This window comes from Ovis canadensis, chromosome 1 (assembly GCF_042477335.2).
Source record: "Ovis canadensis isolate MfBH-ARS-UI-01 breed Bighorn chromosome 1, ARS-UI_OviCan_v2, whole genome shotgun sequence".
NCBI lineage: Eukaryota > Metazoa > Chordata > Mammalia > Artiodactyla > Bovidae > Ovis > Ovis canadensis.
The window spans coordinates 1476086-1490771 of NC_091245.1; the positions used below are offsets into that span (position 1 = coordinate 1476086).

General features: G+C 63.7%; 1 protein-coding gene across 6 annotated transcripts in view; it reads right to left on the minus strand.

Annotated features, from left to right (window-relative positions):
- CROCC2 (ciliary rootlet coiled-coil, rootletin family member 2) overlaps positions 1-13747 on the minus strand; it is a 71684-nt gene extending 57937 nt beyond the window's left edge. For all 6 annotated transcript variants that reach the window (XM_069583497.1, XM_069583486.1, XM_069583479.1 and 3 more), the window contains exons 1-3: positions 13587-13747; positions 1696-1846; positions 733-881 (exon numbers count right to left, since the gene is read on the minus strand). In XM_069583497.1, the coding sequence (XP_069439598.1) occupies positions 733-881; positions 1696-1846; positions 13587-13664 (378 nt within the window). In that variant the 5' untranslated portion in view covers positions 13665-13747. The remainder of the gene's footprint in view (positions 1-732; positions 882-1695; positions 1847-13586) is intronic.
- Between the last annotated feature and the right edge of the window lie 939 nt (positions 13748-14686).

Sequence of the window (14686 nt, forward strand, 5' to 3'; positions counted from 1 at the left end):
TACACCAGAGAAAGGGCCGGACCGGGTCATCTCTCAGCCTGCAGCACAACCCTGCTCGGCTGGGACCGGCAGTGAGCCTATTTCTTCATCTGGGGTCATCCGTCCCGCCGCATACAGCAGGGGCCCATGCAGACACGGGCTGTGAGCGCCCCCGCTGTGGGCCGGGCACCCTGCCCCGTCCTGCTCTGAGGCCACAACTTGGGGCGGTGGACATGAGACAGAGGCCCTGCCCGGTGACCTCCATCACCACTCTGCCTCAGTTTCCCCACCCGCACACCGGGAGACCATCCCGGCCGCACAGGTTGGGGCCCAATGGCCTGTTACTGCAGCCGGTCACCCTGGCAGGCCCTGTTGCCGCCGGGGGCACTGAGGGTGTGTCCAGGGCCTGTCTGTCTGCCTCGGTTGTTAGGGGAGAGGCTGGGGTGCAGTCAGCTCCTTCTGGCCTGCTCGCCTCCCCTTGGCAGGTATGTCCACACGCTCATGCTGGGCAGGGCGCTGGCCCCACGGGTTGGGACTGTCCTGGCCGTCCCCCAGGGCTCTGGGCAGGCGGGCACAAGTCATTGCCTAAGTCAGCTCAGGATCCCTAGGCACTATCCTGCCTCACCTGCCCTCCCCAGCCTCAGTTTCTCTCTCTGCGGCGCAGGGTTCGGCCGTGGCCGGCCACTGTTGTCCCCCTGCTGGAGGGCCTGTGGCTCACCCCAGGGCGGGCTGCCAGGCACCCTGAGCACTCACCCGCTCGCTGACTGCGTGGTACCTGCCAGCCAGCTCATCCCGCTCGGCGCCCGCCTGGGCCAGCAGGTCCTCCAGCCGGGACAGCTCATCCTGCAGGAGTGCGTGCTCCTCCGGCCCGGGGCCTGGGGCGGCCGGGGGCTCCCGCAGCCCTGCAGGCGCAGCAGCAGGGTCAGCCTGTGGCCAGGCCAGCCCCCAGTCCAGCAGCCTGTCCACCCGGCCCAGGGGCCCCCAGTGCGGGGGAGCGGCGCCTCCTCTCCTCTGGGTGGGCACGTGCCCACTCATGTCTCTCCCCAGTGCAGCCCAAACCAGCACAGCAGAGGGCCTGTGGGGGCGGCTTGGACACTGGGAACCCCTACCCCCGCCGGGCTTGAGAACCGCTGACTCAGGGCCGCAGGGTCCCGTCCCCTCCTGAATAGGAAGTGCTGCCCTAAGCACGCAGGGACTCTCTCATTCCTTAACACACCCAGCGAGGCCCCCGGCTCCTCTCGGAGGCTGGAGAGGCCCTCACTACCGAAAGGGGTCTCTGGGACCCACGTACGAGGGGTCAGGAGCACGGCCTGGGGCCAGGCTGGTGGCCGACAGCTAGAGGCCGGCAGTGGGGCCGGTGGGCGGGCCCGGAGTCCGGCTGGCTGCCGCCCTGCACCTGCGCTTTCCGAGCACCAGCCTTTAGGGTTCTCACTCATCCAGTGAGAAACGAGACTGGCAGCCGCAAGAGGCACGAACAGAAACGCACGCTGGGTGGGGCCGGTCTCCGCGGCTCAGGGGTGAGCACGCCGCGCAGACCAGCGTCTAGCTCCAGCGTCTAGCTCCGTGGGTGACCCCGTGGGAGGGTGTGGGTCTCACCCTAGCACAGGGCAGTGACGGGCCTGGAGGGGCCAGCCAGGCCAGGGCACGGGGCGGGGAGGGCCCCCCGGGGCTGGACTCCCACCGCCCTCCCTGCCGCTCCCCTGGGGCGCCCCTCACCTTGGGGAGGCCCCTCGGCCAGGCTGTCAGCCACGATCTCACGGATGCGGGCAGGCACGGGGGTGGGGGAGGCCCGCCAGCGCCCCCCGTGCACGGTTAGTGCCCGGTCTTCTCTGCTGGCCGTGGGGCTCAGGACGGTGTCCTCCAGCCTCTGAAAGACGCGCCGAGAGACCCCTGGGGCCGGCAGGTCCCGGCACCGCTGCCTACCCCCCATGAGTCCACTGGAGTCGGGGCGGGGGCACCACCCCACCCTGGGGAGGACCAGGCGAGGCCGAGGTCCCCCGAGGCCACCTGTGAAGGGGGCGGGCATCCTGACTGTCCCGGGGCTGCTCTGAGCTCAGGTGAGGAAGGGAGAAGGGTCAGGGAGCTCCTAGCCCAGGCTCTGCGCGCCTCTGTGGGGCTGCCCTGACCTGCAGGAGTGCGTGCTCCTCCGGCCCGGGGCCCGGGGTGGCCGGGGGCTCCCGCAGCCCTGCAGGCGCAGCAGCAGGGTCAGCCTGTGGCCAGGCCAGCCCCCAGTCTGGCAGCCTGTCCACCTGGCTCTGGGTCTCTCCGGGGACGCTGGGAGGCAGAGCCCCCGCCTTTGGCGCCCCTGGAGCAGGCGTTCCCCTGGTTTTCACAGTGGGGGTTGGCAGGGAGGGCCCTGAACCCCACCCAGCGGGCTTAGAGCCCTGTGGACAGAGGGGCTGGCAACTGGTAGCAGGACCAGGTTGCACCCACATGGCTTCCTGGAGGACGAGGCTGGCCGCCCTGTGTGCGGGAGGGGCCACCGGGGCCCAGGGACGGGCAGGGCAGGACAGGCAGGGCAGTGAGCACACAGAGGGCACGGCCCCTGGCCTGGCCCTCCAGAGCAGGTGAGCGGTGGTGGAACCACTCCGAACAGGCCTGGGAGCAGTAGCAGACCCGGGTCCGCTGGGGGCTGGTCCCGGGCTCCCAGGCTCCGGCTGGCACTTGGCCTCGGCCCTGTGGGTTCCTGGCTGCAGGAAGGTGTTCCGCCGGGGGGCCTGGGTGCTCTCCAGGGCCCAGGGCAGGGCAGGGCCTTTGCGCTGGGGCTGATCTCAGCCCGGACTACGGGGAGGACGTGTGAACGCAGGGGCCGAGGCAGTCAATTCTGAACGGGCGTGAGCGCTCTGGACGTGAGCGCGCGCCGAGAGGGATTGCCCGGGGTCGGGACGTGCCCAGCTGCCCACCGGATGTGGCGTTCGCCAAGAGCTTCAGGCCATGAGTCCGGGCTGAGGGAGGAACTGGCGGTGGATGTCTGCTCCGGGGGCTCTAGAGCCACAGACCAGGGTCCCCTCACCACCCCCGAGGGCCTAGCACCCTGTCCTATGGTGTACGGAGACCCTCACCTGGAACTCCCCCAAGGGTCCCTCCCCTCGTCCACGGCGTGGTGCGTGACCGCTGCACAGCCTCTACCTGCCTGTCCTCACCCCCTCTGCCTTCCCTGAAGACCCTCGTGAGGCCGAGACCCTCACCTGGCTCTGATCTCGGGCCAGGCTGCGGGGACGGAAGGCTACCTGGGCTCAGCCCTGCCCTCCCGCCATGCCAGGCACAAGCTCAGCCTGATCCGCGTGCCTGGGACCCAAACCGCGCCTCTTCTGCTCAAATCTGCCTGGACAGAAAGCCTTCACTTCCATGTCAGTTCCAGAGGGGCCGGGAGTCACTCCAGGATCCAAGCATGACCCCTGAGAGATCCTGCCCTGCCCGAAGCAGCTCAGTGAGGCGCAGAGAGAGAGCCAACCCTGCTGCCCGGCCGCGGAGTAAGACCCCGGGAGCGAGGACCGCGGAGTGAGACCGCGGAGTGAGGCCTCCGGAGTGAGGCCCCCGGAGTGAGGCCCCGGGAGCGAGGAGCCCGGAGTGAGGACCCCGGAGTGAGGACCCTGGAGTGAGGACTCTGGAGTGAGGACCCTGCAGTGAGGACCCTGCAGTGAGGACCGTGGAATGAGGACCCCGGAGTGAGGACCCCAGAGTGAGACCCCGGGAGTGAGGAGCCTGGAGTGAGGACCCCGGAGTGAGGACCCCGGAGTGAGACCCCGGGAGTGAGGAGCCTGGAGTGAGGACCCTGGAGTGAGGACCCCGCAGTGAGACCCCGGGAGTGAGGAGCCTGGATGAGGAGTCCGGAGTGAGGACCCTGCCGTGAGGACTCTGGAGTGAGGAGCCCAGAGTGAGGACCCGGGGGTGAGAAGGCAGCTCCCCTTCCCCTGCTGCGGGCAGCTGCCTCCCCTGGGAGGCCTTGGGAGGAACCTTCACTGCACCTCCCTGCAGACCCCTCAGTATGACCGGTGGGTCGTGAGCAGCCTCCCTGAGCTGAGAGAGGGGAGGAGATGCGGGCCGCCCCTTCCGGGCCCAGCCGGGGAGGGGGCGCCAAGACCACCAAGGCCTGCCCGGTCCTCCAGGCAGGCGAGGCTGCAGGCAGGCGCCGAGCCGCGGTCCTCCCTGAGGGGTCACGTCCAGGAAGCCTCCTCCTAGGCCAGGAAGGCCCCGGCCCGAGGCCCCCCTCCCCGCGCCCTCCCTGTGCTAACGGGAAAAAGCCGCGGCACAGGCTTGACTCATTCCTAACAGTTACAGAGGGTCACTTATTAGCCGGGGCGTCCCCGGAGGAGCTGGGGGCGTAATGGGTTCCAGCTGCGGCCGGGTGCCTGCGATGGGCCGAGGCCCAGCTGGAGCCGCTGCAGGGGTGCGCGGAGGGCCTCGGGCTGCCCCCTCCACCCGGCCCTCCCCTCTCCCACCCCTCCTTCCACCGCTCCTCCCCCCTCCCCTGCCGAAACCACCCGGGCGGCGGGGAGGGGCGCGGAGTGGGAGGGGCATCCATCCAGGGCGTGCCCCTGGGCCTGCGCTCGGCTTGGACCCCACGGTCAGCCGCCTCCTTGCCCTCGGGAGACCCCCGCGACTCCGCCTACAGTTCTGTGGGCCGGGGGCCACCTCCGGGTTTTGGTCTGTCCCCGGGGTAGGCTGTCCTCCTGTGACCTGGAGTGCACTGGGAAAGCTCCAGAAGGCCCCTGGCAGCAATCTCAGCGGTCAGAGGGGACAGCAGGGCTGGGCCTCAGCCTCCCGGAAGACCCCAGACCCGCCGTGGAGCTTGTCCGTGTCCCCAGGGCCTTCTCCCCGTCAGCTCAGCCTGCCTCTGAGGACCCCGGGAGGTTGTAGCCCCCGTGTGACGCCACCAGCGGGAGGCCCAGTGGGCCGGCCACCTCTTGATTCATCACTGTCGTCCTCCACGTGCGGCTGTATGGTTGGGGAGGGCCTCCAACCCGAGGAACATGGGCTTCCCGGCCGCCCACCCGAGGTCAGGGGGGGCTCCCCTCTAGAGATGGGCAGAGGTCCCTGCTGCACCGCGGCCAGCTCACTGCCCAGCCCAGGTCTGTCACCTGCCGTCGTGAGCCTTGTGTTCTCAGCTTTGAAAATGGGGGAGGGGGCGTCCCAGGGACCCGGGGGCTGCGGCTCCGTGGAGGGTGGGGGTTGCTTCCCTGGGACCCCGTTTTCACAGACTTGAGGGGGCTCGGAGGCTGATCCGCTAAGAACAGAGGGGAGGTCAGGCAGAGCAGGCTCACTGTCCCCCTTGCTGGGCCCAGCCTCGGGCCCCGAGGGGCCCCTCTGAATCGGAGGGCTGCACAGGCACACAGGTCCACAGAGATGGGGGGCACTTGCAAAAGGAGCCCCGCGGCTTCCGGGGGCGGTGAGGCTGCCGCACACCGTGAGCCCGGCTAGGGAGACCCCTGGGTGGGCCAAGGTGGGTCCAGAGGGGCCCAGTGGTGAGGCAGGGAGGGCGGCCAGAAGCCCCGGCCGGTCCCCCTGCGAGAGTGGGAAACGGGCGGGGACCTCGGCTCAGCCTGCACACGGGGGCAGCCTCGGGGGCAGGAGCCGGTGAATGAGGGTGTCCGACGGTGGCTGCCCGGCCTGCCGGCGGGGTTAGCAGCGGCGGAGCTGCAACAGTGCCACCGTGTGGCCGCGAGGGGCGCTGCAGAAGCTGTGGCTGCCCCAGCTCTGGGGAGGAGGCTGGGACCCCCACCCCCCAGAGCAGTGGGAACAGAGGGGCTCCCTTGTCTGTGGACAAAAGGGTGAAGAGAGAAGCGCGGCGCCCCTCGAGGGTTCTCGGCACATTTATATGTGTTGTCTCCACCTGAAAGGGCAGCTCAGGGTCGCGCATCTACAGTGGTGGTGTCAGGACCTGCCCTGGACCCCCCGCACCTGCCCAGTGGCCAGGAGGCAGGGCTCCGCAGGCGCGCTGGCCTGGGGCCTCCCCGCCTTGACCGCAGGGGAACAGGGACGGCCTGGGCCCACCCCAGCCTGCTCTCCTTCTCCGCCTCTGCCCCCCCTCCTCTTCTCCCCGGGCACTCCCACGGGCCCCCGTGCACCCCAGGGCTGCGCACAGCCTGGGCCCACCCCAGCCCGCTCTCCTTCTCTGCCTCTGCCCCTCCCTCCTCTTCTCCCCGGGCACTCCCACGGGCCCCCGTGCACCCCAGGGCTGCGCACAGCCTGGGCCCACCCCAGCCCACTCTCCTTCTCCGCCTCTGCCCCTCCCTCCTCTTCTCCCCGGGCACTCCCACGGGCCCCCGTGCACCCCAGGGCTGCGCACAGCCTGGGCCCACCCCAGCCCACTCTCCTTCTCCGCCTCTGCCCCTCCCTCCTCTTCTCCCCGGGCACTCCCACGGGCCCCCGTGCACCCCAGGGCTGCGCACAGCCTGGGCCCACCCCAGCCCGCTCTCCTTCTCCGCCTCTGCCCCTCCCTCCTCTTCTCCCCGGGCACTCCCACGGGGCCCGCTGCACCCCAGGGCTGCGCACAGCCTGAAGAACACACCCGAGGATGGGGCATCCAGTCAGATCCAGCCCCAGACGTCGGCTTGCCCTCCTTCTGTGGCTTGGCCTGCGGCACAGCGGGCCCTGGGCCCGGGTGGCCGCCTGCCAGGCTCCACTTCCTTAGGAGAAAGAGCCTCTCTGTGTCCGGGATAACACCTGGCCCCGCCATGCCGCGTCTTAGGACCGCCTGGTCCTGGTCTCTGGGGCTCTGGGCACCACCCCAGGAGCCGAGTCAGTAGTATGGTCCTCAAGTAGTAGCAGTGGGGCAGTCCTTGCCAGGCCTGAAACCAGGCCTGGAGAAGGTGGGGGACAGCAGCTCGTTCACCTCTGCACTCGCACCCCGAGCCCCCTGCCCCATCAGCGCTTGGTGCATAAGCAGGCTCGTCGAACACGGCTCAGCACCAGAATGACTGAAAGCCAAGTCCACAGTCTGAATCACTAACTGAAAAATGACTCAGATCAAGGACGCTGGGGAGGGCCTGCATCCGGTCGATCTTGTTTGCTCCCATGTTCCTGATGCCCACACAGGCTTCCTGGAGGAGGTGGCATTTGAGTTGGACCTTGAAGGGTGAGTAAGAGTCCACCAGCCAGATGAGACACCAATCAGGTGTCCGGGAAGAGGCAGAGGCAGCGACATGGGCATCCAGTCTGTGTCTGTGCGGGGCAGGGGGTGGAGGATTCGGGGATACAGGAGAGGTGGCTGGTGGCTCGAACTTCCGCTGAGGACCGTGGGGCCCCATCCTCATTTCTGAGCCAGGAAGGGGGACGTGGCCTGTCTGATGAGTGCAGGGACCCTGGCTGCCATCCACACAGGCTTGGCCTCACCCTGGCACTCTCAGATCCTCCCGGCTATTGTCCCACGCATGGGCCCTCTCTTACCCAGACTCTGGGAAGCCCCCAGACCACCCGTCTCAGCCTCATACAGATGGGGACCCTGAGGGAGAGACAGCGGCAGAGCGCAAACCCCATCACTGCCCACCCTGGCCCCCTGCTGGCACCGCCTCCCGTCCCCTGGTGCTTTCCCTTCCTCCCCTCCCTCTCAGCACCCCCCAACTTTGGAATCTTAAACCAAAGATGAGACGGAGGGCGCGGGGCGCAGGAGGGGCTGGGAGCCACACTCGCTTGGCAGCACCTACAACAGCCATCAGGCTGTGGCGCGCCTGCTGAGGACGGGAGGGCCTCGGGGCGCTGGGCCAGACAGACCGGCACGCGGGAGGTGGGCAGTTCGGCGACCCGCATGGGCCCGGGGCCTCTGCGTCTTCAAGGTCAGTGACAGAGCGCTTTGAAGATGCCTTGGGCTGGAACAACCCTCTGAACAGAGTTGGGTTCTCAGCTACCATCATTTTAAAAACAGTACGCAACCCAACAGGTCAGATACCCAGGAGCAATTGTAGTAGTAAAACGTGCCAGGCCTCTCCATTGGGGGCTACATTGAGTAAAATTGGCAAAAACATAAATGGAAGAATGGATTCTGTCTGTGAATTGGAAGACTCGAGCTGCCTCAAATTGATCTATAGATTCAATGAGATCCGAGTCCAAACTCCAGCAGCGTTTTTAGCTTGTAGAAATTAACAAACGGATTCGAAAATGCATGTGGAAAAGTGTGAAAGTGTTGGCCACTCAGTTGTGCCCGACTCTTCTCAATCCCGGGGACTGTAGCCCTCCAGGCTCCTCTGCCCTTGGGATTTCTCAGGCCAGAATACTGGAGTGAGTAGCCAGTACTGGAGAAATTAACTGATTGATTTGAAAATTCTTATGGAAGAGGCAAAATTACGGAGGGAGTCGGGAAGAAGAACAAAGCTTGTGCTCCCAGACGTGGAGCTGTGGCACGGATCCACAGTGACGAGGGTAGGGTGGCGCTGGTGTGAGGACCCCCTGACCGGTGGGACAGTGTGAATGCAAACTAGCACAGACGCACACGCGCAGCCGTGTGCACACGCTGGTGGTGACGGGCGACACGCAGGGCCTTGGAAGATGACGTGAGTTTCGAAGTGGAGCCAGGTTGCCTGGCTATTCGCATAGAAGGGAATGCATGGTGGGCCCCACCTCACGCCACGCAGAGGTGGGTCCCAGACAGATTGCGGGTCTAACCGTGAATGTAACACAATGAAACTTTTAAGAGAAAGCGTGGAAGAATGCGACCTTGGAGTAGGCCCAGTGTGTTTCTTCAATAGGTCACGCGCAGCACTGACCTAAGGGGAAAATGGCAGGCGGTGCCTGTTGACGCTAAGCACTGCTGCTCAGAAGCACCGTCAGGAGGGCCGAAGGCGCCCAGGAGACGTTTGCAGCACACGCATTCAATAAAGGGCCGCCCCTAGGTTACCCAGTCAGACCCAGATCAGTGATAAGAAGCGAAGGCACCCCAGGGCACAACTGGGCACAACGTAGAGCAGGCACCTCACAGAGGGCGATGTCCACGGGGCCAGGAAGCCAGGAAATGCGCTCAGTTCCACTAGTCGCTGGGTAGGTGGCGACCAGAGCCGTAACGTGGCACCCCTGTGCACGTGTGTGTGCTGAGCCGCTCAGTCGTGTCCGACTCTTTGTGACCCCACGGACTGCAGCCCGCCAGGCTCCTCTGCCCTTGGGATTCTCCAGGCAAGGATACTGGAGTGGGTTGCCGTGCCCTCCTGCAGGGGGTCTTCCCGACCCGGGGATCGAACCCAGGTCTCCTGCAGCTCCTGCACTGCAGGCGGATTCTTTACCCTTGAGCCACCGGCGAAGCCCCATGATATCGCTGTGTGTTCACCGTAATGGCTGAATAGGAAAACGATAGGAAATGCCAAGTGCTGGGGAGGATGTTAAGCTGTGCACTCAGGATGCCTGTATGTTTTTGTGTGCGTGCAACACTCCAACCAGAGGTAGAGAGAATTTCCAGTGAGTTTTCATCTCAGAGGCCGGTGTCCAGAATACGGGCCCCTGCTCTCACCGCTACTTTGCGGACAATGACTTTCCCAGCCGGCCACCTGTCCACCACGCCCACCCACCCGCTCAACTGCCTACCACCATTTGTCTGACCGTACCCACACGACTATCCCTTTATTCCTTCACCCGCTAATCCTGAGCTCAGCAGACTCCATCTGCAGGCCAGACTCAGGCTTGCCACTCGTTCATAAGTAAAGCTTTCTGGGAAAAGCACCCCACCTATTTGCACACACGCTGTCCATGGCTGTCTTCATGCTCCAGCGTCAGAGGTGAGCTGTTGCCACAGAAACCTCATGATTTCCAAAGCCTAGCTCCCCTTGGCTGCTCCTGCGCCTTCACAGCCTGGCAGTCTCGGTTGCTGCCCCTGACCTTGGGCGTGAGGTAGCTCCTCTCGGCCGCGCTCCCTGTGCTTCCAATATGCTAGAGAGCAGGGTGTTGGGGGGGAGGGAATTGCTTTATAAAATGCTCCTGTGCAGAGTGGAGGATGCCTCCGTGATGTGGGGTCCAGCCCCATGGCCGCCACCTGCCAGCCTTGGTTCCCCCTTCCCTCAAGGAAATTCCTACTTCACTAGTGGTGAGTTGGGGGGCATGGGGTCCAGGTGATGAGAACTGTATGGCCACAGGACTGGAAAAGGTCAGTTTTCATTCCAATCCCAAAGAAAGGCAATGCCAAAGAATGTTCAAACGACTGCACATTTGCACTCATCTCACACACTAGCAAAGTAATGCTCAAAATCTGTCAAGCTAGGCTTCAACAGATATTCAAGCTGGATTTAGAAAAGGCAGACAAACCAAAGATCAAATTGCTAACATCCATTGGGTCATAGAAAAAGCAAGGGAATTCCAGAAAAACATCTGCTTCACTGACTACGCTAAAGCCTTTGATTGTGCGAATCACAACAAACTGTGGAAAATTCTTGGAGAGATGGGAATGTCAGGCCCACCTGGCCTGCCTGCTGAGAAACCTGTATGCAGGTCAGGAAGCACCAGTTAGAGCCGAACATGGAACAACAGACTGGTTCCAGATCGGGAAAGGAGTCCGTCAGGGCTGTATATTGTCACCCTGCTTATTTAACTTCTATGCAGAGTACATCATGAGAAATGCCTGACTGGATGAATCACAAGCTGGAATCAAGATTTTCGGGAGAAATATCAGCAACCTTAGATATGCAGATGATACCACTCTAATGGCAGAAAGCGAAGAGGAACTAAAGAGCTAGAGGAACTAAGGAAGCCTGGGGTGCTGCAGTCCATGGGACCACAGAGAGCTGGACGTGGCTTAGTGGCTGAACAACAGTAACTAAGTAGGTAAACCAAGCGCAAAGCAACAGATATTGCCTGAGTCCTCCCAGTGAGGCCCTAGAGTCGTGACATCTGCAGTGACAGCAGGCAGGATGGGCCCCGGGCCTGGGGGCGGGTGGGGAGTCAGTGTTAACAGGAGCAGAGTTCAGTCTGGAAGGATGAGGGGCTTCTGGAGACGGCGGCGGTGAAGCTCGCTCAGTGTGCGTGGACTTAATGCCACTGAATTGCACACTTTAAGGTGGTGAAAGTGGCCAACTTTATGGATATATAATTTACCGCAATTTTTTTTTTTTTCTGGAGAAGGCAATGGCAACCCACTCCAGTATTCCTGCCTGGAAAATCCCACGGACAGAGAAGCCTGGTGGGCTACAGTCCACAGGGTCCCAAAGAGTTGGACATGACTGAGCATGCACGCACACATATATATAATTTACTACAACTTTTTAAGTAAAAATTTTTTAAAAAACAAGACTAAATCAATGAGCTAAACACGTCTCAAAAATTGAGAACAACAATCCCAAGAACTGAAAAGAAAAGGAAGAATAAATACATAAATCAGTGAGACAGAAGACAAACACCATAAGGAGGCCCCGCAGCCACCAGTGTTGGCAGCGAAAGCAGTCGATCGGGGGTGACGCACGCATCCGAGCCTGCCAGGGACTCGCTTGAACTTCACCCCAACGTCCGGGGTCCCCAGGGACTCCTGGGTCTCAAAGCCCCCAGCACTGAGGGGTGGGAGATTGCCCTGCCTCGGACTCTCAGGCTTCAGAACGACAGCAAGAGGATGTTAGGAGCAACTTCGGGCAGCAAATTTGAAAACTGACATATAATGGACAAGTTCTTAGAAAAACACCACGACTCAAAATGTAACACAAAAAGAAAGAATCTGACCCTTCCTGAAACTTCTGCCGGATCTGGGTCTAGAATCACAGCTCTTCCTGCCCAGGGCTCCTCTGCCTGTCGGCCAGCTTTGTCCACCTGCTCTGGTCCAGACCCTCAGAGAGTCCAGCTCTGAGTGTGGGTGAGTGGCTGGAAGGGGCTCAGGGAGAAGCTGGGGTGGGCAGCGGCTCTGGTGGCAGCGAGCGGGGTGTCCGGGGCTCTGGGGGCAGAGGGGCACCTTCAGGCCTCGTCCCATGTGAGCCCCGTCCCGAAGTGGCGCCTCGCCTGGGCCCCGCAGTTTCTGTCTGCAGCCGGAGGGCTGGAGGAGCCATCTCTCCTGCCATCTGTCTGGATGGCCTATCTGGGCACCTTTGGCGCCCGCCCGTCTGCTCGCCCAGGAGTAATTGCCTTGAGATCTCAATCACTGCCATGCAGATGACAGGTGCTGGTGGGTGGGCTGTGCACACCTGCGAGGGCTCCCCACGGCTTTCAGATGACAGCGTCCCGTGGGCAGCGGGAGCTGGGGCAGCCTCGTGCGCCACACACCGCTGCCCGCTGCTGGACGTGGGCACCATCCTGTGTTTCTCCCTCAAACCAGCCTGTAGCCACAGCGACTGCAACTCTCAGGTTCTGCTTTCCTGGACTCCCAAGGGGTGATAGGTTCCCCCTCCCAGTGAGGTGCTGCCTTCCTGGGGAATGGGGTGTGAGCCGCCCTCCCTCCCCCGGCCCCGCCCCTGCCTGGCCGCCGGCGCTCAGCACGTCGAGCGCTGGCCTCCCGGGAGCCGGGCAGACGGTCTCGCCCAGGGCCGCCGTGTCAGCCTTGCGTGCCACCTGATCCAAACATCCCGCCGTTGCCCCTGCCCGCCCCAGTGTGCGCACATGACCCCACCGTGCCGTCTAGTCACCGGCGCAGCTCTGGGCAGTGACTTTCCTGGGGACCCGTCTGCTTGCCTGGGGCCGTGCCACCCCGTACAGCATAGTTCTGAGCTTCTAGTCACTGGGTTAATAAACGGCTGAGTCAGCTGGTTCCCGGGGGTTCACTGGGATCCCCGGGGGTGAGGCAGGGTGGGGACGGGCTGGCTGTGGCGGCTGGAGCCAGGTGACGGCGGGGTTCGGGGTGTGGGGCTCTTAAGGGGCTGCGATGGCAGGGCTGGGCACCGGGCTGCAAGTCTGGAGTGAAGGGGGGACGTCGGGGGTGACGCCCAGATGCTGTGGTTTTTGTCACCCAGGTGGGGGCCATAAAGGAAGACAGAACCAGGACTTCTGGGCCTCACGGAACAGACCCTGGGGCGGACCACACCCATAGCTGGGCCCACAGCTCTCCAGGAAGGCCCACTGACTCCCACACTTTGCCACCAAGGCAGCAGTGAGCCAGACTGTTGGGGTGGGAGGTTCCTTCATCTCCCCCACCCCCAGTGTGCAGGCAGCAGGCCCAGGGCGCAGAGAGGAGGGCTGGCTGCCCGAGTTCACACAGCACAGATCGGGGGGCTGGGCCTAGGCTCAGGTCCCCAGCCTCCAGTTCAGACTCTCCCCAGACTCTGTCCTATTGGAGTCTGCACATGTCTGCACCTCTGTGTGTGCTCGTGTGTGCACCTGTGTGTGTGCTCGTGTGTCTGTGTCTGCACCTGTGTGTGGTCATGTGTGTGCACCTGTGTGTGCTCGTGTGTGCACCTGTGTGTGCTTGTGTGTGTGCACCTGTGTGTGCTCGTGTGTGCACCTGTGCGTGTGCTCGTGTGTCTGTGTGTGCACCCGTGTGTTGTTGTGTGTGCACCTGTGTGTGTGCACCTGTGTGTATGCTCGTGTGTGTGCATGTGTGCATGTGTGTGTGTATGTGTGCACGCACTTACTCCATGTCCACGCTGACCACGTGAGCACGTGGAAAGTACCCCTTGCAGCCGGGGAGGTGTGGTCCTTCTGTGCAGGGTCCCTTCCCTCCCAAGGGGCCTTCAGCCCCTGTGCCCAGGAGGGTGCTGGAGGGCGGCCACAGCACTGACCTTGATCACTGCGTCCAGCCCCAGCTGGGACTTCTTGGTGGAGTCCCCGTTGCCTGGTTCACTGGAGGCAGAACTCATCACGGGCTGGTGCACAGGACCCAAGAGAAAGCAGGGGCTCTGCGGCCCGAGACTCTCCTCTCAGGACCCTGGCCAGGCTGGGACCTGTGTTTGAGCACCAGCCCTACACCCCGGCAGCACCTGGCTCCTCTGTCCTGGACGCCCAGCTGCCCCTCTGAGTTGGCAGGACAGTGTGGCTGACTGAACCCATAGGCGTTGCTGCAGCAACCACGACGCAGAGGGCTTGGTTTCCCTGGAAACAGGAGGGCGGCTCTGTTGCCGTGGGGACCAAGGAACGCTGTTGTCCGGAAGCCGATTCCCCAGAGACCTGGAGACGCCCTGGGTGACGCTGTCTACCTGAGTGACCACGTGGGGGAGGGGATGGCCTCTCCCCCAGACCCCCACCCATGCAGGGAAGGGCCCTAGCCCTCCCCTGGGCAGTTGCCTGGAAGGAGTTGTGTGCTTGGGGGCCACACAGCAGGTGGGGGAGGCGCGCAGACCCCCGGTCCCTCCTGACTGAGGATCATAAACCATGACATTTTCCAAGCCTTTGCAAAGGGACTCGAGTTCAGTGGTGCGATGCCTGTAACGGGTGGGCAGACTGAGTCTGCACGGGGACCGGGGAGCCCTGGGTGAGCCTTCTGGAGGCTGGTCCCCGGGAGCCCCGCCGGGGGACCTGCCCCGGGGTCACTCGTGTCCCACTTGCCACGGGCAGGCCACCGCTCCCTCCCCCGCGCCTTCCTGGGGCCACACGAGCATGGGCAGAAGCTGACCCGTCAGGAGTGGTGATGGGTGAGGCCAGGCGCGGGGGGCTCAGGCAGGGGGAGGACGGGGGCTGCAGAGGTGGGTGTGACCGTCTGTGCAGACTACTCGGACGAGTCCAGACCAGACTTCACAGTCAGAAATGAACCCAGCTGGTGAGCCTGGGGGGCTGGGGTGGTTAATGCCCATGCCCCGCCCTGCCCGACACCCACCCCGGCCTGTTCTGCCCCCTTGAAGCCTCGTGGCGGAGCAGAGCACCCAGGGGTCTGCGGTCCTTGCCC